Source organism: Nyctibius grandis, chromosome 15, assembly GCF_013368605.1.
Source record: "Nyctibius grandis isolate bNycGra1 chromosome 15, bNycGra1.pri, whole genome shotgun sequence".
Lineage (NCBI taxonomy): Eukaryota > Metazoa > Chordata > Aves > Nyctibiiformes > Nyctibiidae > Nyctibius > Nyctibius grandis.
This window is the reverse complement of record NC_090672.1, coordinates 5940155-5965418: the sequence shown is the minus strand read 5'-3', so window position 1 is coordinate 5965418 and position 25264 is coordinate 5940155. Positions and strand designations below refer to the sequence as shown.

General features: G+C 53.3%; 1 protein-coding gene across 1 annotated transcript; it reads right to left on the bottom strand.

Moving 5' to 3' along the window:
- Positions 1-65: 65 nt before the first annotated feature.
- EVPL (envoplakin) lies at positions 66-25264 on the bottom strand. The gene is given in 23 exon segments (XM_068413354.1): positions 66-547; positions 550-3511; positions 4365-4457; positions 5488-5598; positions 5684-5767; positions 6353-6503; positions 7027-7220; positions 7801-7939; positions 8383-8561; positions 9328-9509; positions 10357-10454; positions 11965-12119; positions 12265-12411; positions 13347-13472; positions 13945-14040; positions 14723-14830; positions 15430-15591; positions 16327-16365; positions 16664-16789; positions 17444-17567; positions 18248-18402; positions 18913-19012; positions 25195-25264. Coding segments are annotated over 23 exon segments (6072 nt in total). The 5' UTR covers positions 25254-25264.

Here is a 25264-nt window from a genome sequence, read left to right as displayed (position 1 = left end):
GGGGAGAGGTGTTTAGAAGGGATGAACTCCTGAAGGAACCACATCCAGCACATGTCTGAACCCATTCAGTGCCTGAACCGGGAGAGCCTGGGGGAATGGCTCGCCTGGTGGTACCGCTGATACCCCTCGGACGCAGCCGGGAGCAGCAGGAGGCTGCTCAGCGAATCCTTCTGGCAGAGAGCCATGGCCTCCTTGTAATTTATCTTCTCTTTAGTGACGGGGTCAATGAGGTCTTTTTCATAGTTGGACTCATCCTGGAGCCTGTTGGCCAGGTCGCCTGTTATCATCCCTGTCTGGGCAGCTTCCAGCACAGGGATGCGACCAGTTTTCTTGGGATCAATGAGCCCTCCAGTTAGATGCTGGACCTCCAGATAGGGGAAAGCACTGTCCTTGGTCATCCAACCCTTCTGAACTGCTTCCCCCACAGACAGCCTTCGCTTGGTCACTGGATCCTCAATCCCTGTGAAAGCTTTCTGGGCATTGAGCAGTCTCTGCATGTAGGTCCTGTCAATCAGCCCCCTCTCAATCGCCTTGTGGACTGAGAACGGTCCCGAGAAATGAGGTCTATGATACCCCCGTGGCAGCCTGGGCTTCCAGAGCTTCTGAGCGTCATGGGATCAAGCAGCTTCTTCGCAACAGCAGTCTTGATGTTGTACTTGGTGTCAGTGGTGGTGTCGTACACCCCAGAGATGGGGGATGTGTCATCACAGAAGCCCTTCTGAGAGGCTGGGGGGAAGAAGCTTTGGATTTGAGGGGTGGTGGGTGATGAGAGAGGGGATTTGGAGATGATGGAGCCTATAGAGAGGGATGGGGGAGGTTTGGATTCCCCAGCCACTAGCAAGGCAAATTCAGAGATGGGAATCTTGCCATCCCGGTACAGCTGGTACTCTTCCTTTGTGATCCTCCTCAGCCTTAGTGCATCATCGATGGAGTACTGCTTCCCACTTTTCTTGTCAAGGAGAACTGAGACTTCTCCGTTCGGGCCCAGAGTGGTGACTTCCTCCCAGTCACACTCCAGCTCTTGCAGCTGGATGTACTGGCCTCTGTCTATGATACCTCTCTTATAGGCCTCGTAAGGGGACATATCCTTCCCTGTCTCAGGGTCCAATATAGAGATCTTGGTGGAGAGGTTCGTCTCTCTCATCTGGGTCTCATGATTGATTTCTTCCCGGTTGACCCTTGACTGAAGATCTCGAATAAACCTCTCCTTGTTGTAGATCTGGTCCTTCTCCCTAAGGATGTCTGCCTCCAGCAGGGAGAACTCATGTTCCAGCTGCTTCTTCTTCTGCCTGTCATTCTCAGTCCGTTGGTTGAGCAGTTTGGACTCCTCCCGAAGGAAGAGGACTTTCTGCTGCTTCTGCCTCTCCAGCTCCCGCAGTTCACTCTCCAAGTTGGCTCTCTCCTGGATGGCCAGGTTCCTGGCTTTCTGCAGCTCTGTCTCTTCACGAGCCCACGTCCTCTTCATGCCTTCAGCTCTCTCAATCTTCTCCCTGAGCCGCCGGACCTCCTCTTCTGCCTTTTGCTTGGTCCCTCTCTCCCTGTTCAGCAGCTCCCAGATGCGGGCACGTTCACTCTCCAGTGCTCTGTCCTTTTCCACTCGAATGACCTCCTTGTAGATGGTCTTCTCCTGGGATTTTGTTTTCTGCAGGACATCAACTTGCATCTGCAGGTTCTTGCATTCTCTCTGCAAGTTCAGCACCTCCATCTTCTCGCGGTCCAGCTCCATGCGCAGGTTGCTGGCAGACTGTTCGAGGATTGGATCTTTCTCCAACTTGACCACTTCTTCCATAATGATCTTTTCTTGCACTGGGACTGGGCTCTCCTCCAGCTCCTTTATTCTCAATGTAATTTGTCTCATCTCCTTCTCCAGTGCAAGCCTCTTGCTTCGATCCTCCTGAAAGTTGAGCAACTTCTCTTGCTCTTCCACCAGTGCACGAACCTGTTGCACGTCACGTTCCAGACGACGCCTGTTGCTCACCTCCTCATCCAGACTCCGGCTCAGTCTGTTGTGCTCATCTCGGAGCTTTGGATCCTTTTGCGTCAGTATCACCTCTTGGACAACTACCTTTTCCTCTGGCTTTCGCCTCTCCAGTAGCATGTATTTATTCTGCAAGTCATAGATTGCATCCTCTGCAGCTCTCCTCTTTTGAGACATGTTACGCACCTCTTGACGGAGACGATCAGCTTCTTTTTCCAAGAGTGGATCATTCTCATATCGGATGACTTCCTTGTTGATCAGCTTGGTTTCCACCTTGGATCTCTCCCTCTTCCATTCATCCCTTTCACCCTGCAGCCTAATGAGCTGCTCTTGGGTCCTGCCATTGGTGTTCACTAGTTCATTGAGCTGTTGTTTCAGCCTGTCAATTTCTCTGAGAATCTCTGGACTCTTCTCATGTTTTACCACCTCCTCTATAACCTCTTTAAGCTCCACCACTGGTTTCTGTGACCTGAGGACACTGAGCTCTGCTAAGGCCTCTTCCACTTCACTGTCAATCTTTGTCCTTTTTAGAGTAACTTCCTGCAGCTCCCTTCTGAGCTGTGCAATTTGCCGCTCCGTCTCAGGATCCACCAGGAAAATCTCATTGACCCTCTCTTTAACCTCTATCCTTGGTTTTTGCTTCTCTGCAATACTGTACTGGCTCTGCAGCTCTCCCAGCTCACCAGTAAGCACCAAGTTCTTGCTCCTCTCTTCTTCAATCAGAGTTTTAAGCTTGGAAGACTCTTTCAACAACTCTGGGTCCTGCTCTACCTGCTTCACCTCCTTCACAATAATTTTGGGTTCTGCTGTTTCAATTAGTCTTTCCACCTCCTCAATCTTGTTCTTCACCTTCACTATTGCTTCTTCTGCAGACTTCCTCTTGAAGGACTCCTCATCAATTTGTACCTGCAGGGTCCTAATGGACTTCAGCATTTCTGGGTTTTTCTCCAGTTTGATCAGCTCCTTCACCACCACTTTCTCTCGGATATTGGGCTGCTTTCGCTCCAGCATGTGCAGCTCTCTCTTACACTGCTCAAGTTCAGAAGCAGCGGCCAAGCTTTCCTCCCGAAGACGTTTGATCTCCTGACGAAGACTGGCTGCTTGGCTATCCAGGCTTGGATCCTTCTCAATTTTTGTGATCTCTTTGGTGAGGAGTTGGGCGGGAATGATCTTCTTCTCGCTCTCCATCTGGGCAAGCTTCCGGCTCATCATTTCAATGTCTTCTTGCAGGCTCTGCCTTTTTTTGCCTTCCTCTTCAATCTGCTGCGCCATCTTAGACAGGTTGCTCTCCACCTGTGGGTCTCTGTAATATTCTATCACCTCCTTTTCTTCCACTCTTTCAATGGGCTTCTGAGTCTTCAACATTAGCAGCTTGTTTCTGTGTTCCTCCAAGTCCTCTTCAGTCTTGGCCACTTTCCTCCTTTCCTCCTCCAGCTGCAATTTCAACCCCTCAGATTCCCTGCTTGTTGTGCCTTTGTTTTCAGATTGCTGGGTTTGCTCATGTACAGCTTCAATGTCCTCACGCACTTCCTTCTGCAAGGGAAAAACAAAAAGGTACTTAAAAAAAAAGGCAGGGAAACTGAGTCACTCTTTGAATCTGGTGCAGAGGCTTTTTCCATGACAAAGCATGGTGGGAGACAGACCTGGTACAGGAACCCCAGGGAGCCTCCAAATAAGGCTGCTTGTAAATGGCAAATGAGGACACATTCCCACCATCTCAAGCAACTGTCTTGGTGTGTCTCCACCTTGTCAGGGAGGTGCTGCCGCAGCCCACAAAGGTGCTTTGTGCTGCCTTGTTGTCTCTGCAGCTGAGGGAGGGTAACGTGGCCAGTCCCTGCTGGGCAGCTGGTTCATGGTAGCATCACAGAGCTCTCCAGCTTAATCTCTTGTCCTTCCTGAGAACACTGAATGAAAGCCATCCAGACCTGAGACCTTTCCTATAAGTGAATCAAGCCCTAGAAAGGCATAAAAGTCCTATTGCTTTGACTTGTTTCCAGAAGGTTGTGAGCACTAAATTCCAACCACATCCACAGACAAATCTAGAATTCTCAGTCTGTGAACATTGATTAGATATAGCTGAGAACAGGACTCAAGAGCCCCAACTCAAATCTCTTTTTCCCAGCATAAACTACAGCTTCAGTAAACAGTTGAGGGCCCACAAAGGTGATGAATGTCACAACCTGAGATCAGTGTCAGTGAAACTGTGGTTACTCGTGGTCTTTTTCTCATAGGGGTTTCCATTCCTGTCCTTCCTCACAGCTGGACGTGAAGATCCAGGGAGGCACGGGGGGACCCCAGGCTTAGCAGATTGCTGACAGCTTTGGAGAGATCATTTCAAACCCCAATCTAGAGTACCCCAGTCTCGCCATGAGTTGTTAGCTGGTACCTTCTCAACAACCTTCTTGGCAAACTCCAGCCGGCTGAGCTGCTGTTTATTTTCCGCTGCCAGCTCCATGTAGAGCTTGGTTACATCATTTTCCTGAAAAAGAAACAGCGGTGAGAGCCTTGTCCCCCTCACCCTGACACAGCTCTGTTGGATAGCACACTCTCCCACCCCTCCTTTCACCTGGATGCACTTTGTGTACTGCACTATTCCAGGGATTAGTGTCTTCACATCTGATTTTCTACAGAAATTGAGACACAGAGCCTAAGGACTCATGTAGGAGATCCTGTCCCGCTTTATCTGAATGCCTGTTAGAAGCCTGCTAGCCTACACAGGGTCCAGACTTCCAAATTCACCTTGGGCCACGCATGGATGGCAGTTGGCAAATAGCCCAAGGCAATGCGGGGGAACTGAGGTGTAATTGGGAAGAGCACACGGGAGCTCTGGCTCAGTCCTGTCCCCGGTACCTGTTCTGCCCAGGTAGATGGAAGTCAGTCTTTAATGCACTACTAGAACAGGTCTCCAAATTTGGAAAAAACGTGACAAAACAAACACCATTCTGCAGTAATACTCAGAAAGGTGGAAAATGACCCGCTCTTAGCCATGCTTCTGCAGGGCTGAGGCAAAGGTTTGAAGGCCTCCTCTAAAACCACTCTTAGAAAAAGCACTGGATTCTTCTGGAAATAGAGCTGTTTCTACAGAGACACCTGGTTTATATCTAAATACCAAGTCATACTCAAATCTCAGTAAAAATCTCCATTATTCCTATTGATCCTAAATGCAGAAAATGTGTAAATAAAAGGGTTTGGAGGAGAACATCAAATTCGCCTACACCAAGGGATGCCTGTGCAAGCCCACACACCTACCCTGTAAGTTTTATCTTCACACACAATATGGTAAGGAGGCACCATCAGCAATCTCAACCAAAGGTACCAGACACAGCCCTAATTCTGGATCTCACGTGCTGCTTTGCCCCATAGACAAAGTGATCCCTGATGACATTTGTCCTTAGGATTAGGACCATGATCAGTTGTGGCTGTAAGTGTGGATTAAAGCCTTGCAGAGCACATGGGGCTTGGGTAAGGAGCTAGACATTGGTTTCTATGCCTTTATCTTAATATTTTACCTGGGCCTGGATGCTTTCTTGTAGGGGAGTCACTCGCAGCCTCTTTGCAGCAAAATCAGTCAGGGTAGGGTCCAGAGAAGAGCTGTATTTGCCTGCTTGGAGTTCATAGTCCTGTTCAGAGCAGAAATAGAAGAATCAGTTGGGATCTCTCAAGTGAGATGTTAAGGGAGCGCTACATGGGAAAACGCAGACATACATTGAGTGTGGACTGCACATTCCGGGACAGTCTGACCACTGCGTTCTTCTCAGGCTCCTTGCTTTCGATCTCCTCCACCAGCCTCTGCAGAGGAGACACATGATGTTAAGGACAGATTGAGATACAGCAATCCAACAATACTCTTGCAGGCAAGAGCAGTAGCTCAGCCTGGTACCAAAGGGAAGGTGGGAACAGGAGAATGTTTAGGAAAGCCTCCTGGGCTTTAGAGGATCTCAGTAGCACGCTCACTGGCCCACGACCTGCCTCACTGATTTATCATGAGATAAATAGCGCCCAACACAGAAACCTTCACATCTCATCATCTGAGCTTGTCAGCTTAGGATTTGCTCAAGAAGAGACAGTTGCAGGGTCCAGATGCAACATCTCAGCCCAAGGTGCAATCTTTCAGGATCTGGGTGTGTCCTCTCCATGGAAAGGATATCAGCCTAGGGGTGGCCAGCATACATGAGGACACCAGCACTGCAGATGAATGCAGCAGGGCAAGATACATCATCTGTGGGCTGCAATCCATTGTCTCCTTGCTCTAGTTCATTCACTGTGATGGGTGAAGCACACACCTAGGAGCTGGTTGGTACTATTTTGCATACCATTCACAAGCAAATTCCCCCCATAACCCTTACAGGTTATGATGCTTGCCCTGGAACTCACCTTCTGTGCCTGCAGCTTGTAATTGATCTGGCTTGGCCCATCGGTGGTCTTCACTCGGTGCTTGGGTAGGCTGTTCATCCAGAACATCAGGTTCTCATTGGAGTTTTGGAACTGCTGGTAGGTGAGGCTGATATTTCTGAGGGTCTTCTCTCTGCACAGCACAAAGGTGAACAGGAACATTAAGGGGAAGGGCAAAGCTTCATGTGCAAGTTCCCAAAAAGACACTACGGTAAGAATACCACAACAAACACCAAGATAACAAAAATGAGAGGGTGACAACTGGTCCCTGAGTGGGGAGCACAACGCTGTGCACATCAGGTTTGTTACTGCAGCTTAAACACCACTTGGGAGATGAGAGAAGGAAAAAGGCAGGCAACCAGCAGCAATGCCTGTGAGAAGTGTTAAGCACCAGGGTCTCTCTGGGTAGGGTCACTGGGTCAGGCAGAGGCCAGCAGTCAGCTACGTAAGACTGCCTTCTCACAGCTATCTGGAAGCTCAAGGCCTGTCCTGTGCATAGGAAGGTGGCAACTGCACAGCAGGACAGACCTGGTCCCCAGTAGTACAGCAGAGTGGTCAGGATCAAGGTCCTGCAATGAAGAACATACTCTTGGGACTCTGAATAATGCTGATCCACGTTAGCCCGGAGGAGCAGAGATGATGCCATAGTTCCTCACCGCTGATCCAGCTGGTCCGCAACGGCATGGTAGCGATCATTGAGGAGCTGCACCTCCCGCTTCTGCCGGGGCAGGTCAGGGCAGTACTCCTGGAAGTTGTTCTGCACGGCGCTGCAGCTGTGCTCAGCATCCTTGAGCCCCCGGTTCAGCTTCAGCACACAGTCCTCTTGGGCCACCAGGTCCCGCTTCATCTTCTGCAGGGGAAAATGACACCTCCAGGTTTGCACCAGTTGATGCACCAACCAGAAATACCCTCCTTAACACTGTTACTACCTGTGCAGCACCTGGGGACTAGTCAGGCTCTCCAAAATAGATGTGCAACATGGAAGAGATGTAGCAGTGAGACTTGTTCAGTAAAGAAGGTGGGAAGCAAGGTGGGTTGGACAGTGCGTGGAACAGAAGGGAGAAGTTTTGGGGAAGGCAAAAAAGGATCACTGTGAGTCAAGGGTGAGAGCTAATGATGGGGCAGGGAGAACGGGAGCAGGAAAGAACAGGGATGGCTGTGTGGCAGAGCAACGGAGGTTAGATGCTAAGAGGTTCATTGTATATTTTAGGGACCCCAAAGGTAGCCTGGGAGGGACAGAGCTTTTTGCTAGGTAGTGAGTGCGAGTCAGTCTGCAACACCAACGTAAAGCCTTCATGGAACAAGTCCTTAGAAAGGCTTCATTGCTGGTACCTTGGAGTGCTCAAATAAGCAAAGCCCAGCTCTCCCCACCACGGCTACCTGAGCTCAGAGATGTCCCTTCCCTAACTAAGAACCCGCTGTTCTCCTACCTGCAGATCGTTGGCCCGATCCTGCAGGGCATTGGGGGATGCAGGGATGATGCTATCCTGAGCCAGCTTGGCCTCAAACGTGCTGATGATCTTGTCTGTGTTCTCGATCTGAGTCTCCAGGTTCAGGGCAGCCTTAGCCCTGGGCAAGGGAAAAATGACAGCACGAAGTTAGCTACAGAAGACCTCATTCTTCTCCTTTTCTCTCTGATTTTGCATGTCTAAGCTTATTTCACATCAGAGCTTCTACAGCATGGCAAAGAAGAAGCAATATGCATTCACAACCCTGTCATGCTGCCCAGAAGTCAGATGTATTGCATTTCACTGCATACAGCACAGCTGGGACACACCCCCATTGTGGTGGACTTTCCACAGTGCGGGGGATCTGACCACAGATTACATACAGGAACTCCTTCAGAGGTGCCTTTGATGATGAGTGGAAGGTTTCCAACCTGCCCTGGGCTAGATGGACCTCAATCAATGCCCACATAGACCTAACACATTTTCTCTCATGCTTTTGTGTTGACATCTCTGTGCAAGGACTTCCCCCCCTCATCCCCATCAGGCCTTGCCATCATCACTCACTTCTCGTTGTACAGGCTGGAGAGCATGTTGACATCATTGTATTTGCTCCTGAGGGCATTCAACGTGACAGGGAGCTGGGAAGCCGAGGTGCTGGTGGGTTTCTTGGAAAGGTAGGTCTCACACTCCTTCTGCAAGGCATCCTTGGCTGCCCCCAGGTTCTCAAGTTTCTTTGTTGTTTCCTGGCGCAGCAGATGGGAGCAGAGTCACCCAACACAGTCATAACAGTGCTGTTGCGCAAACGTGTCTCCCTCAGGGGCGGATTTTGCTGTGGGGCTAAGGGTGCGGTAGCCCTCCCATAAGGTGTTGGCCCTTGGGGCACAGCCCCATCCAGACTGGGGCTGTCTGGCAGTGGCAGGGTGTGGGAAAGAGAGCCAAAGAGACAGAGATGGAAGAAACCTACATGCCTGAGTCCATCGTTCTGCCAGGGACAGATAAATAACCGCAGATGAAGATGTAACAAGCTGAACTACTACAGATCCAAACCTTACCCCAGAGGAAAGGAGCGGGGCGCCAGGGCACTTTTGCTGTCCCCCTCCCATCTACCAGTCTGTACTCCCCATCGGGTGAGCCAAAGCTGGTCCTTGGATTAATTCCCTCTATCCTGTTATCTTTTATGTTACAGACTTGAGAGCGAAGGGTGACAGCATCCCCACGACAAGCTGAGGACTCCCCAAGACTGGTGCCTGGTCCACAGCTCTGAAACAAATGGACCATCTTGCTACAGAGCTGAGCCAAGGGAAAAGCCTGCGTTTCTCATAGGTTTGGCTTAACCAGTCCCACTTCAAGGGCTCAAGCCAGCCTGAAACCCTACAACTGCAACACAGGTTTCTCTTTTGAAGAACCGGCTGTCATCTCCTGCATAATTCCTACGTCAGTTCTGGTTTGGGACAAGGACACAGCGCTACCAAACTCATCCTGCTCCAACCTGCCCGCAGCAGCACCCACCTGCTGGTGTTTGATCCTCCTGGCAAGGTCATCTGTGGGGTCACTGTAATTCACTGGAGACCTCACTCGGTTCAAGACCTCCTTCTCTACCTGGACCAGGTCCTTGCCAACACGGTCCAGGCTCCCGAGAAGCTGGTCAGCTTGGGGATCATCCTGGACTACAGGGGGGGTCCTGGACAGAGCTGCAGTGAGACACAGCTTAGGTTAAGCTCCATTTCTCATCTGCCATCCCAGTCTTGCCGCATAGCCCTTTCCCTGAGCTCTCCCCTACAAGGTCCCTAAAGTTCCAATGCCCTCTCATGACAGCCCTGCTGCAAAGCTCTGCCCTTTTTGTTCTACAGCTCTGAAGCACACAGGCTTCTCCTGACCGTGGGGTTTTGATGCAACCATAAACAACTCAGTTAACATTTCCAATCCGCAGAGCATCACGCACGTGTGTGCCTACCCGTGGCAAAGGCTTAGGAAAATGGTTTTAGCTCTGCCCCAGCCAGCCAGAGCTCAAGCCCAAAGGAGGGACAGAGACAGCCATGTGCTGCTGTGCAGACACATCCCTGCTCAGCTTCGCTGGGACCCTTTTGAACTACAGCGGTGGGACACAGCTAGCCAGGGGTAGTGATTTACCCATGGCTGCCTGCTCATTCCACAGCCCCCAGCCAGGGGAGAGACCTGTGAGGAACTCAGATCCCAAAGAAGGTTTAATTAAGGCTTCTGGATAGGCACATCCCCCTGCAACCCTAAATATTCTGCAACTGTTGACGGAGCTGGAGGTCAATCTCAGACGTTTGAGAAGGGCAACAGAGTTTAAGTGAATTGCCCGACATCACGCAGTGAGTCCTTGGCAGCACCAGGAGCCAGGTTATCCCATCGGCTGCTCTTTTCCATAGAGCAGGAGGCATCCTCACACCCACCCGCAGGTACCCCTGTCTGCCTGGGTGGGTGCTCTGCTTCCAGCCAGGTCTGGGAGCTCTGCAGGGGAGGTGCATGGGCTTGCTGTGGAGAGGGCTCGACTAACCCTGCTTGCTGACATACCCTGCTCGCTGGGCTGAACCTGCTCCTTGTGGCTGCGTCTCAGGGTGCTCTGAACCGCCGCTCGCTTCTGCTTCACCGTGTTCAGTTCCCCTTCCAGCCTGGGAACAGAGAGGAGCAGCATCAGCCGGCAGGACGGGAAACTGCTGTGCTGAGCAAGCCTCGACAGAATCCAGCCCAGGAGCACCTTCCTGCCTCTGCCAGGGCAAGGTGCCCCCAAAGGCAGGGCAAGGTGCCCCCACAGGCAGGGCAAGGGAGGCTGCAGCCTGTTGTAACTCATAGCTGTCCTTAGGAAAGGGCACAGCAGCAGGAGCAGCCGGTTGTTTCAAGCAGCTGGTTTCTCCCAGCTGAGGCAGTGTTTCCTGACTCTCACCAGGTGCTAACAAATTTATTTCATATCACTGCAATGCTTCACAGGGAGCAAGTACAAGTAGCTGCTTCTGTGGTTGCAGCCCTGGAAACACCAACTCTTATTTGTAAGGATGGTTCCCTCCTAATGAAACTAGAGCTGGGATCAGCCTGGAAGGACAAAAAAAATCTCTGGGTGGGAGAAGACTGATGGAAGCAGGAGGAGAGGCCTTTGAAGGACCAGGCTAGTTCACATCTCTGCGATGGACTGCTCCCACTAAACACTGTGCTCTAAAACCAGCAAGTCCCAGCTTGCCTGGCCGTTGTTGGACGAGGGCTGTCCCTCTGCAGGGCCAGGACATAGGTCCATGCAGAAGGACTGAATGGCAGAACAGGCTGGGAAATAAACCAAAGACAAATATTTTGCGTGTAGGAAGGGAAGCAAACACTGCAGAATGAAACAACTGCCACATGTGGCCTGAAAAGGGGAAGAGTTTTCCAGGCAACACCCACAGAGCTGTTATCCAAGAGGACTCTGCAAACTTTTCTGCTTTAAAACACACATGAAACCCATAAATCCAAAGGATTCGGTAATGTGGGACGCGTGAAGAGGGATACACACTCAGAAAGAGCAACACAATTAAGTAATCCTGCCCGTGTGACTGGTGCTCCCATCACAAACATGCCCAAGTAACCCTGGATCTGGGCCGTGGGCCTTTCCGCAGCACCTGAGCGGCACCGATTTAGCCAAGCACCTGGGGACATGATTAAAAAGGTAACGCCGAAACTCCCCGCCCCACTGCCCCATCCTGTGGGAACCACGGGAGCTGGCTGAGCCAACAGCAGGAGACTACACGGGGGTTCAAGGAGCATTTCTCAGTCTCCAGCTGGGGCTGGCTGAGAGGAGATACCACAGATAACTCCGTCCTGTTTGGCAAGTCCCAAGCTCCAGGCTGATTCTGCAATTAATTTGATGTGATTCTATGCGAGTCACATGTTTGGGTGAAGAAATCAGGCCTGACTGCCAGAAAACTCTTTAACAGCAAGGTCCATGCAGCGTGCAGCACTGTCGAGGAATGGCAGGAACCTGGATCTGATACTTGGGTGCAGGCAATAATCCCTGTCCAGGAGGGGTTTCACACTAGACAGTCAAGAGGTATGCTCCCAGCTCCCGTTTCTCTGCAGCTGAGGCAGTCATGATGGCTACGACCTAAGAGCAAGTCTGAACATCTCTCTGGGTCAAGCTTTCCACTGCAGACTCACCTATTGACCTTGTCTATGGACTCAGGGTCTGGTGGAGGGATGAAGAAGCAAGCAGAAGGTGCCTCCTGGACTACACCAGAGCTGCTCTGCACCACCCACATCTCCGGGTTGCTGTTGTCCTTCAGAGTGTACTTGTCACCGCTTGTCAGCTGCACCTGGGACAAAGACACAAAATCCAGTGAAAGGCTTGGCTTTCCAGCACTACGACAGTTCCTCCCACCACGGAGCCAAGATCTGGAGCAACCAAATAAGAATCCAGTTTCCTGCCTCTTCTGAGGGTACTGCTAGTTAAGCCCTCACCTCCCCAGCATCCCAGTCACAGAGGGTGTCCAAGGTGAGGGGCTGGGAGGGACGCATCCTGCGCAGTTTCAGTGGGCTGATCTCTTTGCTCCTCCTCTTCAGGTCAGCGATGCTCTTCTCTGCCTGCTTCACCACCTTCTCCTCGTTCTAAACAAAACGGGGAAGACAGTGGTTGTGACCAGGTTTGGATGAGAAGAAAGGGGGGTCACACTACAGTGGGTATGCTGGGGCCAGTTGTCCATCCTTGTGTGGTCACTGCTGGGATGGAATCGGAAGTGTCTCCATTCTTGACCTCTCCATGTCCCTTCTTCCCCTTTTCATTATCAATGCTCTCCTCAATTTCCTTTGCCCACAGCAGATCTGCCCTTGAAGTCACAGCCTAAGTTAACCTTAGGTGATCCCACAGTGTCATATTGAATCTCCTGGAGAAGTTTTTCTTCTCAGAAATGGAAAAGAGACCTGCCAAGAGGTGGCCACATTCCAATTTCAGAAGGTACCAAGATCCCGGTACCTCCTGGGAGTGAAATGAGTTGCATGCATGGGAAGATACCACGTTGAATGTGTCTCCTCCCTCTCTCCTGGGCAAATGTTCCTTTCCTATCTGCATCTTGCCCCCAAGGTCAGATTTCTTTATTCCCTCCTTTGCCCTTGGCTCATAAGAGTGCTGAGGAGATGGGAGGACCTTTCCCTGCTGCTTGGATGCCAGCAGCTCATGCTCTATGTGGGCCCTCTAATCCAAGCGTTTCATGTTTAGGACAAAGCGCAGCTCCTCCCTGCGCTTCTCCTTTACTCTGATGGTGACCTGGGGCCTGGCTGTGTGTCACTGATGGGGATCAGTGCCTTCCCAGGAGTCACTGCCCCACAGCGTGAGCAGCATGGACCTTCTGGGGCTACAGGGACTCAGCATCCAGAGCACAGTATTGCCATGGGCTTCCCCCTCCCTAGCACAGAGCTGGGATGAGCTGTCCTCGTAGGGTTATTTACCCACCTCTTCCCCTTCCCCACTGTTATTTATCGGGGATGTTGTAGTGTTTGGTCTGCCCCTTAGGTCTGGCTAGTGCCACCAGCCCTGAAGACCTCACCTCCAGCTGAAGCAGCAGATCTGACACCACCCCAGGGCTCTCTTTGTTGAACTTGCTGTATTTGGTGTCCAAGTCAGAGTTCATCTTCTTCAGGGAGCAGCTCACAGCTTCAGCATCATCCTGGAACTGGAGGTGTGGGTAGGAAAACAGTCAGGGATGGGAGGACATTACTATCTCCAAGTCCAGTGGGGTCTCTCAGTTCTCAGTGTCTCTCCCACAACCTGTCTGGGGCTCACAAGACCCTACAGACCACCCTCAGAGAGTGGGCTTGGACAAGGACTCTGCATCGCCTGAGCCACAGGCAAATAATCCCAATCAATAGACACGTCCCAGGTAACAACAGCGAGCAAACTCTCCCCTGCCCCTCTTCTCCAAGCCAGCAGAGTAACACAACAGGGCTGATGAGACGAGCTGGGAGCCAGTCCTTCACTGCAGCACTAAAGGACTGTGTTTTGAGGGGTGTTTCCCCAAAATCCTCTGACTAGGGGCAAGCAAAGGATCTCCCATCCTCACCCCTTTGCTGTCTCTCTTCCCAGTCTGCCCACTCCAGCCCTGCCCCTGCAGCCCCACGGCCCGTGCTCTGCTCCTTGGTTTTTACCTTCTTATAGCTCTCCACGCTTTTCAGTTGACTCTCCTGGCAAATGCAGAGATTCAGGAAATTCTGCCACTCATTCTTCAAGGCTTCCTGGTGAGCCTGTGGTGGGACAGAGCACGACTCAGTAGGCTCTAGCTAGTCCTACCTCTCTCACCAGCGGTCTCCTTTCCCCAGAAGTCCCAGAGATCAGAGGAAGGGTAAAGACAGCTGTTGAGCAGAGGCAAAGCTATGCCCAGCCATTGCCTGATGCTGAGCCTGAGCAAGCATCCTGCTCCACAAGGACCTGGCTCACACAGAGCAGCCACCATTTTCCCAAGGGGTCTCAGCTCCAGTGCTGTGGGTGGCCGTGAGCCCACCTCAGCTTGCTAATGCATCTGCAGGCTTGGAAATACAACCTTGGAGGTTGGGAGCTGGTTTCACCTGGGAGAGGTCATGCTGTGTCATAGCTGGAGTTTCACAGCAGCATGAATGTGGCTTCATTGACCACGCATCTGAGCACCAGCCGGGGAGCCAGTCCCAGCACGCATATGTTAGACACTATCTCCTGAAGATTTCTGAGGGGGTAAAGACCCTGCACTACCCCCAGCCTCCCCATAGGGCTGGAGCAGGCAGAAAGATGCTGCAGCACAGTCGGTGCAGTGTGAGAGGAAAGAGTAACATAGCAGCTCTGCAGAAGAGGTGAAGAGGTCTCTTCCAACCTGTCTCCTGGCTCTCGATCCACAACTTATGGAAAGCATTCTCATTCTCTTACAGGGTTTGGGAGGAGACCCCCTTTCCCTACCTGGATCGGTTTGACAGCTGGGTGCTTTAGCTCAATCATCCTATCCCCATCATCCTGAAGATGGTTCACAAACTCCTCCTGGCTGAGCAGCTCATTAGACTTGAAGTCCTGAAGTGGAAGAGAAACTTCATGACAGTGGGAGCATGCAGGGAGCACAGAGCCGTCTCCTGGGGCAGCAAACCCCATGTGGCACAGAAAAGGCTCCCAAAGCATAGACATCCTTGTTCATTTGTTTGTTTGTTTTTTGAAAGAGAAGGGGCTAGGCAAAGCTGAAACAAATTAGACACGCTTGGGCCTCAGAAAGCATCGGGGCATTCATTCAAAGAGCATTTTCCTAAGCAATTATCCCTCTCTTCTTCCTGGTCCCAGCACACAGCAGTCACTGGGTGTTGTACTTTGGACGTTGAGGCTGACGTGACGCTGAGCCCTTCCCTCCCCTCTGACCACTGAGCCTCACCGACAGCTCTGTAATGTATGACCCCACGTGCCAGCTCAGGCAACAGGAGGGGACACACAGAGTGGCTCATCCTTAACTCCAGCGTGGACCCAGAGAATCTCTTCCACCTCTGTTTCTGTGCCCAGCGCTATTGGGCTGCCCTGTGAAAACACCAGGCTTAGGGCTGGTGGTGGATGTCTAGGAGACTGGGATCCACCCTGCAAATCTCCTGCCCCAGTGGCAGGACAAGCTGCCATCCCCAAGAGCTCACCTCGTACTGCCGACGCACGCTTTGGACGTCCATCATTTGGTCACTCCAGTCCTGCTTCAGGATCTTGGTCTGCTGGTCCGTTAGGTAGCCCAGCTCCTTGGTGCAGCCCTGGAGGTGGTGGTACAGGCTGCCCAGGCTCTGCCCTCGCCAGATGGAGGCTTTCTGCCCATGCACACAGGAGAGAGACAGCGTTGGTGCTCAGGCTGAGAAGCCTCTTCCTCCTCCTCCTCCCCAGGACCCCGCTCGCGTTGCACATCCACCAGGAGATTCCCAGAGACCTTGGTGAGACATCTACCACCGCTTGCTCTTATCTGATGGGGCTGCCAGTTCCCTTTCCCTCCTTCACAGACAGGATATGTTTGTCTAACCAGAATCTCAGGTGTGAGCTGATGCCTCGGGCAGTCTGAGAGCTGGCCCAGCTCTGCTATATTTCTCACAAATGCCATTCTTCAGCATTAACCTTTACGGGCCCAGCTGGCTAAACCCAGGACCTTCTTCCTGGCCACCTCCTTTGCTTCAGCTGCTCGTTTCCTCTCTGTTTCCCTTGTAAGGGGTCAGTGCAAGCCTCAACATTTGCAATCCCGATTTGGAACCACCCATGGGCTGGGACAGGGTTTTCTGCTGCCACATCCATAACCCTGCGCTCATGGACACACAGACAACTCCAGACCAATGATCCAGCAAGAGAAGAGACACAGATCTCACCCACAGCATTCCCCTGGGGGTAGTGACCCATTCCAAGGTGGGGAGGAAATGGGGAAGGAAAATGAGCAACACAACGTCACTGTGCAAGACCAGAGGTAGCTCCTGCCCTGAGCCGGGTATTCCCTGTCCATTGGGGAAGGTATTACTCTGCTGTATGACCCCATCTGTCCAGAAAACCACTGAGAAGCTTACCAGCAAGTCCTTGTACTGGCTTTTTAAATCTGCCACATCCTGGGTTACAACATGGCCAAGACCAAGAGGAAAAAAAGGAGAAAAAAGTTGTTATAAACCATCAGTGGTAGATGCTGATGAGCTGTTTTATGGAAGATGCTTTAGAAACCATTCAGGAACCACATCCCTGGCCCCTGCATGGCTTGATCTGTCTGACCTCAGGTCTCCCCTGTGCAGAATAAGGGTAGATAGTCACCGTGAGGAGGAGCAGATGGGACACGCAGCCAGACAGCGAGCAGAGCCCGCAGGGTCCTGAGCTAAGCCAACAGGAACAAGGAGGGGATGGAGGGTGCCTTACCCCGGAGTGGAGGTTCTTGATCTGGAGGCCATAGGCTTCAATCTCCTTCTGGAGGATGTTGTGCTCAGCTATTTGCTTTTCCAGCTCTGATATGCCGGGGCCGTACTGTCCCGCATTGACTTGTTTCTGTGCAAAAGGAGTTAGGCAGAGACTAAAGAGAAAGACTTTATTTCAGGGAGAAACCACAGTGAGTTCTGGCAGGGTGTGAAAAGATCTGGTATCTGATACCAGTCCAGGAAGAAGGGAAGGGATCTTGTTTACCATGATTGCTGTTGGTTGCCATTTCCCCAGCCATACACAGAGGCAAAGATAACCAGGCCACACAACCCTGGTGTACAAACCTAAGCTGAACCAGCCACCGTTCGCATGGTGACATGCATTGGATGCACACAGTTACCATCCAACTTTCAAGGGAATCCAGGTTGACCCCAAACTGGGCACTCCACATACCCAGGACCTTGCAGCGTGAAACCCTAGGATGTAGGGCTGTAAAGTCCTTGAAGACATCACCTTCTCCTTCCTTTCATCCCACAGCAGGGCATCTCTACCTGATCCCCCTCCAGTAGCTCTCAATCTGAAGGGGTCAATCAAGAGTGTCTTCCAGAGGGGTTTAAGAGGTGGGAGGAAAGTCCTTCTCCTACCCAGAGTTAATTCCACCCCCCCCCCAATGTCCCTGCGTTATGCTGAGCACATGATGGCTGGCAGAGCCCTACAGGCAATAGCAGACATCATCTGGCCTTATAGGAGTTGGGAGATACATCTCAAAACAGCTGCTGTTACCATCTTTTGGTCCAGGATCCCAGCCCAGTCTACTCTGGGCCCCACGTCAGGGACGTTCAGTTGTTCGTAGAGGGCCCGGTACTCTGCACACAGCTGCGTCACGCGGTCATGGAGCTGCTGGATGCTGCCAAGGAGAAAAGGCACACGCCTCTGTGTCAGTTTGGAAGGGGAGGGACCAAGGGGGGGTTTGTGGAGCCCAGATTTCACTCGTAAGACCCAGTCTACTTTGTTGTCCCTTTGTGACACTGGCCTCCTTCAGCAGTGCAGGCACTTGTCCTGGTGCTCTCCATCTCCAGGGATGTCTCAGGAATTACAACCCAAGAGGAAGCTGCAGGGAGATCAGGGCTGTCCCTTCCCAGCTAGGAAACAACTCTTCCCTCCTGATTTCCACCTAGAAGGGCTGGAGAGTGAAGGGGAGCAAAACCCCAGAGGCCAACTGAAGCTCTTCTCCCATTCGAATACCCACCTCTGACCCTGTGCTTGCCTGAAAGACATTCCTTTTAGGAAAGGCGGAGGAAAAGGGGGATTTGCCCTGGGAACTGGGCCACCATTTAGCTCCTCATTTTTCAGGTACCTTTTACAAGAGCTCCCAAATAAGACTGGGGAGTCTTGGATGATCACTCCAGCAGCCACCCTGCACTCCACCATCTTTACAATATATGGGCAGAAGCCCTGATTTTAAGGCTTGGGGAAGAAGAGTGAAACTCTGCCTCTCATGGCAATGACTGGAGCTCAGCCTAGATCCTATGGGGGTTCCAAATTGCTCAGTGCCCCCATCACACCAGTCCCCCACATTGTACTCACTCTTTCTCTATCTCAGCAGCCTGAGGGTGTTTCAGCCGCTTGGCACGGTCCACATCCAGAAAGAGGTCCTTCAGCAGGGTCTCTGCTTCCTTCAGGTTCCTGGCATTCTCTGGCTGGAACTCAAAAGCCTTGTTTTTCTGGTGGTTGCTGACATCCTGGAGACCAGGGACGACAGAGAAAAAAGCTTGGTTGGACTACACAGACCTCACAACCTTCTCCTTTGCCAGCACAGAGGACCTGGACGCTCAACACACCAACCACGGAGGAAACTTGGTGCAAGGGTGCAGCTGGGGAACGTATGCCCAGCCAAGCTGCCTGCTTCAGCAACCTTCCCACCCAGGGGACCGGTGTGGGTCAGGCTGGCTGCCTGCCTCTGGGGCTGCTGGGAGGCACAGGGCTGTGCTGCTGTAGGGGAGACAGCCTTGGCTGTGGGAAGCATGAGGCACGGAGCAGAAAGCACCGAGGGTAGAATTTGGGATGCCCTGGTATGCAGCCCCAGGGGCTGGGAGGCTCTGCAGGGTGCTCTGTTCCTCCCCAGCCTCGAGTCAGCCCCTAAACCTGCACCAGCAAGCTGACGCACAGAGCAGACACCCGACCTGTTATCCTAGACACCGCATTTCTAGGTAAAGCCTTTCACCTTCCCACCACCCTCTGCCACAGCTCACCTGCTTGAGTCTGGACTGGGTCTCCAGGATGTCCTTCTCCACCTGGTCGGCATTTGTCTGCATGCGGGAGATGAGCACGGCCAGCTCATTTGTTGAGGACCTGAGAGAGGGAACAGCAAAGCAGAGGGGTGGGTGAAGGCAATTCTCACCCTCTTCATCACTGCCCAGGACCTGACACAGGTGTGGTTCTTCAGGCCTTTTCCCCATGTCCCCCTCATCTCCAAAGAGGCTAAGCTGTAGCCAAGGAAGCATACAAGTGGTCCATGCCTGGCTGTTGCCTTCAGCCAAGTGAAGGTAAGAGGTGGTGTGTTCAGAGGGAGCGGACGGAGGCTTTTTGCACACCACGCAGCTCATCTGCACAGCTCCTTGTCACAGGACACCACAGATGCTCAAAAGTTTGTGTGGATTCAGAAAACATTGGAGGGGACAGAAAAAAAAAAAAAAGGAAAAAGAAAAAAAAATCACTGGAGGACTCTGACAAATGCACTGACATCACATCTGGGTTGGGAAGCCACAGCTGGCTGGAGGCCAGGACAGCACACTGCGGAGGCAGCACAGCACGCTTGCCCTGTTTGGAGGCACTTCCCTGGGTGTCCGCCCTTGTCAGCTGGTAGAGGTGGGCGAGATGGCCCTTCAGCCTGACCCAGAACTGCCATCCTGTGGTCTTGTTTCGTGCAAAGTGCTCTGCAGTTCAGCTCGTTGAGGTGCTGGAGAGCCCAGTGCCACCCCAGGACCAGGTAGCAGTGGACAAGGACTTGCTATGCAGACTACAAGCCCCTCTGGGCACTGTGTGGGCTGTTGCACTCATTCTGCTTTCAGGGCCTGGGGACAAACTTCCCAGGGCCATAGTGCAGCTACAGCCCTCCTCTCCCCAGCTAACATTCCCTGGAGGTCCCCATCAGACCATTCCCTATTGTCTCTCACCTCGGTGCCACCACAGACCGACAGGTACCACCATGGCCCTTATTCCATCACCACTATTGTGAATGAGCGCCCAGAGCCCTGCCGAAACAGCTGGATCCAGAGCCCGCAGCAAGGCACGGGGTGGTTCCCACAGCTGCAGTCCCAAGGCTCCCTGTGGACACGGAAGCACAAGCCTTGGTGCCACCTTTGTCCTCATGTCCTGTGGCTTCTAATAGCATCTGCCCCTGGGGACGGTGCCGGCCCTACCCTCCAGGCAGGGCGAGCGCAGCGCTGCCAGGATGTGGGAGAGCAGAGGCGGGCGGTGAGGACCGATAGCATCAGCCAGAGACTGGGGCCCTTGGATCACTGCTGATGGGACAAAGTTCAGCAGAGGCTCAGCTCGGTTACGTGCTGACTCTGGGGTCTGAGACCAGAAGGGAAGGGTTTGAGCAGTGACAATAGGACGTTGCACAGGGGTCAGTCGGTACAAGCAGCTCCTATGCCTTTGGTGGAGGAAGAAGGTAGGATAACGGTGATGTCCTGCAGTAGAGCCACCCACATCTGCCCTCCAGCCATGTGGCTTCCTTACTAGCCCCTAAATCTAGCAAAGAACAAGGGGAAGTAGCTCCCTTAATGGCTCTGCCATTGCTCCAGCTCCTCATCACGGCTCCAGCTATTCCACGGTTCATACCAAAGGCTAGAGCAGATGCTGAGACGTTCATTTATTACAGCCCCAAGTGACTGTAAAGTGCCACCGAGTGTTACAGTCACCCCAAGCCAAGCACTCGGGTGCCACAGACGGAGCTCGTGTTTTAAGCCAGCTCAGCCCACGCTGACCATTGCCAAGCCTGTGTAGCTCCGGAGGAGGCGCAGGCCCAGCGCTCCTGCTCACAGCATCCTCCCATCCCTTTTCTCCGACTCCTCCCTTGTTTCTGATTTCCCAAGAGGGCAGCGCGTCCCTCCCTTGGCAGCTTTGGGTTGGCAGCATCTCCTGGCCGTGCCTCGGCTTCTCTGCCTGCAAAATGCACATCAGTGAAGTCAACGGGGGACTGCTGCGCTCTGGCAGTGCCTTCTTCTACAGGGTCTAATTCCAGGGATCAGAGAGCCCAAGCAGGGCATCATCGTCATCATCATCAAAGCATCACTGTCTGCTACAACCTGTCTTTTATATCCCGTTAAACATCCCTCCTACCCCATCTATGCTCCATGGATGCCCTTCCCGGGGTAAACTGCAGCACCCAGGGAGATGAAGGGTGGTCACAATTCCCAGCACAACAAGGTGGATGGGAGCAGCGCAGAGGCAGGACTCAGCCCTCATGAGCCTGAGCCTACAGCAGGCTGGAAGCCCTAGGAGGTCCCCCCCTCCCCAGGAGGTTACACAATCTCCCACTCATCCCCGACACGCCTGGAATGAGGTGGTGTCCCATGAGCAAATACTTGAGCACACCCAAATTTCCTGCCCGGGCTCTCTGCGCAGGGAGTAGAGTGTGAGTCATGGGCTGGCCGCCGTCCCAGGGGATGGACGCCTCTCCCCACGCGCCGGGGAGAGCACCATCCACCCAAGGGGTCTGACTGGATTCAGCTCCCACCTGGGAAGAGCGTGAAGGGGGTGTCCAATTTGAGCCCGGTTGTGATGTGACCGCAGATACCTCTGTGCTGTTCCAAGAAGGGAGAAGTGAGGATCTGTCCTTCCCCGGGAGGGTAGATTGCCAATAAAATCCTCTTTATTCTGGTGGCATTCCCTTCCTGGCTGAAGGAAACACTGGGACACCCCATCTCTTGGTTCACAAGGCTGGTTACGTGAATCAGCTTTGTTTAGGCCAAGCCATGACAAAACTATGGACTGAAGAGACTTCAACAACCTCCTAGTTACAGGGGCTCAACCCTGCCCATCCCCAGCCTGCCCTACCTTTGCCCTGCATGGGACACCCGAGGTTAGAAACAAGGACGTTGTTGCTAACAACTTGATCTTCAGGGAAGAAGTGATGCTTCCTGGAGAGCGTTGTCTCAGGAGCAGAGAGGGTCTCCCCTAACTCTGACCCTAACCCTGCATTGGAAAGGGGCTTCTCCAGCCCTGCAAGCAGCCAAACCACTTCAGTCCGCAAAAGAGCAGTCTGGATGCTTGAGGAGGGCTGAAGCCAGGTAGGGGATGTCCCAGGAGGAGAGGGGTGTCTACACACTGTCCTGGGAGCCCAAGGAAGTCCTTATGCACAAGTGGAGAAGCCAACTGTCCTCAGCTGAGCCTCCCACCCTTGTCATGCTCCTCAGTCAAGGTGGGAGTGATGCTGAGGACCCTGCTTGGTCCATGCACACTTGGAGAAGGGCCCAAACCACCACAGACCCTCCTATCCCAACCACGGACCATGCTGAGAACAGTGCAAGCTTCTCTCATCTATGGCCACACCCATCCACGTACCCTGTAGTGACACGGATACCTCATTGTCCTTCATCAGGGCTGTCCCAGCTGCCCCCAGGAGATGCCCTCACTCAATGAGAGCTGACCACAGCCGGGCCCCACTTTTCAGGGTGAAGATACTGACACCTGGACTGCAGAGAGGCAGCTTGGCATCTGTTGGGATACGAGGAGCCACAAGCTTGCCCATGCTTGTGTTGGGCATCCCTTGGCCTCCTGGGGCTCGAGTCTGACCCCGTGCATGGCGCATGCGTACAGCTGCAGCCGCGGGCTGGCCGACATGGCTGAGGGCAAGGCTCAGCAGAACTCCTCCTGCTCCTCCTCCTCAAGAGCCAGGACAAGCCTCCTCCCTAGGGCTATCTCATGCCTAGAAGAGGCACAGCACTATTATTAACATTGGTTCATTTCTCATACCACTTTCTGCCTCCTAGACAGTCCAACTGCACGCAAGGGACAGTGTCTCTTTGTGGGAGCAGGACCGTCCCCCACTCCTGCCAGAGCATGCTTGGGCAGGACCACAGCACCCAGCTTCTCCAGTCCCTGACCCTCTCCATCCCTTCCTTCCAGAAGGCTTGACTTTATGGCCACAAGGCAGACCCCAAAGCTGGGTCTGTTCTCCTTGACACGCAGAAGTCCTCGCACTCTCTGATCTGCCAGCCCAAGTTGCTCACAGCAGACCACAAACAACCCCCCACCAGTGCTGGGTTAGTCCCCTGATCCCGTCCCTGTCCCCCTTGGGGACCACGCTGCTCTAGACTGACTGGGAGAAGCAGAGGGAGGCGGTGGCAGAAGCAGCAATGCCAAGAGACGATTAAACCAGGGGATGACTTGCCATACACCTCCAAAACCACCCACAGCCTTTGTCAAGATCGCACCCAGGCAGCCAGTCCAGCCAGATCCGATTCAGTTCCACCTTCTCATGAATTTTCCCTTTCAGCCCCGCAGTTTGCCTCCTCCTAGAGCGGGGCACAGCCAGGATGCTCCCTGGGGACAAAACTGCACTTGCTACTGCCTCCCTGGGATGCATCCACCGTGTGGAGAGAGCAAAGGGCCCTGCGAGCTGGGATGTTCAACGCCATGGTCCCAAGGACCACGATGAGGTACTTCTCTAGGGGTCCGTGCCAGCAGCGGCACCCGCTAACTGGGAACCCTCGGAGGCAGGGAACCTTGACTGCTGCTGAGGTTCTGGCCTTGGGGCCACCAGGAGCAGCTATGGGCCACCAACATTTTCTTGGGGCCATCTGCAGAGTGTGTGCTGGCAGCTGGTCATGAGACAACTCATTCACCTTCATTTTCTCAGCTAATACGGGCGCTGACCAAGCCCCAGCCCATGGCCAAACCAATTAGCCTTTTTCTGATGGTCGGTGCCTCCTAAAACAAGCACGACTAGCTCGGTAACTGCCACACCGCTGGCTCCAGCCTCCGTCCTGCGCAGGGAAGAGGTGTGAGGTGTCACCGGGATGTGACTCCAGTTATCCCGAGAGCCTCACGCTGGGGGAGAACCGGCCCAAACCCTCCTGCGGCACAACGGGGGCTGCAGCAAGCTCTCCAAGGAAGCCTCACGTGAAGTCCCCACGTTTGGAAGGCAGCGTGCGGCCCAGGCTGGGAAGGTGGACGGGTTGCATTAGCAAGACTAAGAACAGAGGCTGACGCAGCTCCGGGGCTTCTGGGGAGGTGTCTCATTGCAGTCAGGCCCTGACAAAGGCTTTGTGTTCAGAGAAGCCCCAAATCTGTCTCCGTGATGAGTTTGTGAGTGCTCAGCTCCGCTGAGGCAGAAGCTCCCTACAGCGGGGCAGGGGCCAGCTCACAATACCCACACGGGGAAGCCTCAGCCTTTGTGGGAGCCCCCTTCTCCCCTGGCCCTGCTGCCTTGCCCGGCAGCACCGGGCCACCACCCTCCTCAGTGGCTGTTTGCTAACGTTGGGTTTGGCCCCCATAAACGGCGCAGTTGGGTGCCAGCGCTGTGCTGTCCATGCAGTGCTGGCCCTGTACCACCCAGGCGTCCATACACACACCATCCTGGGCTGCTGCTGATGGTGGCCCCGAGTGACGGGGCCAGCACCCCCCTTCTCCCTGCAGGTCCCCTCCTCTTCAAAACAAACCCCTTTGTGGTTTTCTCAGCCTCTAACCCTGGCTGGGGACAGGGATTCCCACAGAATCAGTCCACTAACACCATGAAATGCAAAATTGCCGAGGGAAGGTGGAAAATACCCCTGAGTTGGCAACTGCAGCTGAAGGGAGGGACGAGCGCTCTCTCTGCAGGACAACCCCTCCCAGAGTAGCATCCTGGTTCCATCACACATCTTGCTCCCCAGAGCTTAGGGAATCTCTTCAGAGAAGGACATGGCTGTTAGATCCTTCTGGTGCTGCCTCAGACAGGACTAAAAGGGACAACCTCAGCTCTTTCACCTGCAGAGACCCAGCTGGTCACCAGGATGGATTAGAGCAGTCACCAGCAAACCCAGTCCTCACCCATCTTCACCACCTGAGCAGCACCAAACTGAACATCGCTCTCCAGGGATCCCAGTTCCCAGGGTAGCATCACACCAACTTCACACATCCATCGAGTCTGGGGATCTCAAATCCAGGCTGGTATCTGCATCACCATCAAGCAGATCTTGCTCTGCCCAAGCAAAGAGGCTGCGCTGATTCTCCCTACTCCTACCTGCCCAAAAGGGGCTTTGCACCTCCCTGCTCAATTAGCACAGCTCTAAGCACATCTTCAGGCACGGTACATCCCTGGGGGTGCACAGATGCTTCTGGGCTGGAGCACAAAGCCCACCAAAGACAAGGACAACAGCTGGGGCAGCATGTTTTGGCATCAGCTCCCAGCGAGCCCCGACTTTCTGGCTGCTCCACAAAGACAAATGGTTCTTAGGGTGGCTTAGGAGACACCCAGAACTCTTCCCTCATCTTCCCCCAGGGTCCACAGGACAGCTTAGAGAGAGGAGAAGAGTTGCACTTACTTGCTAGGCTTGGCAGGGGAACTTCTGCTCGGGGAGCTTTTGCCCACCCCCTTGAACATGTTGGTGAGGT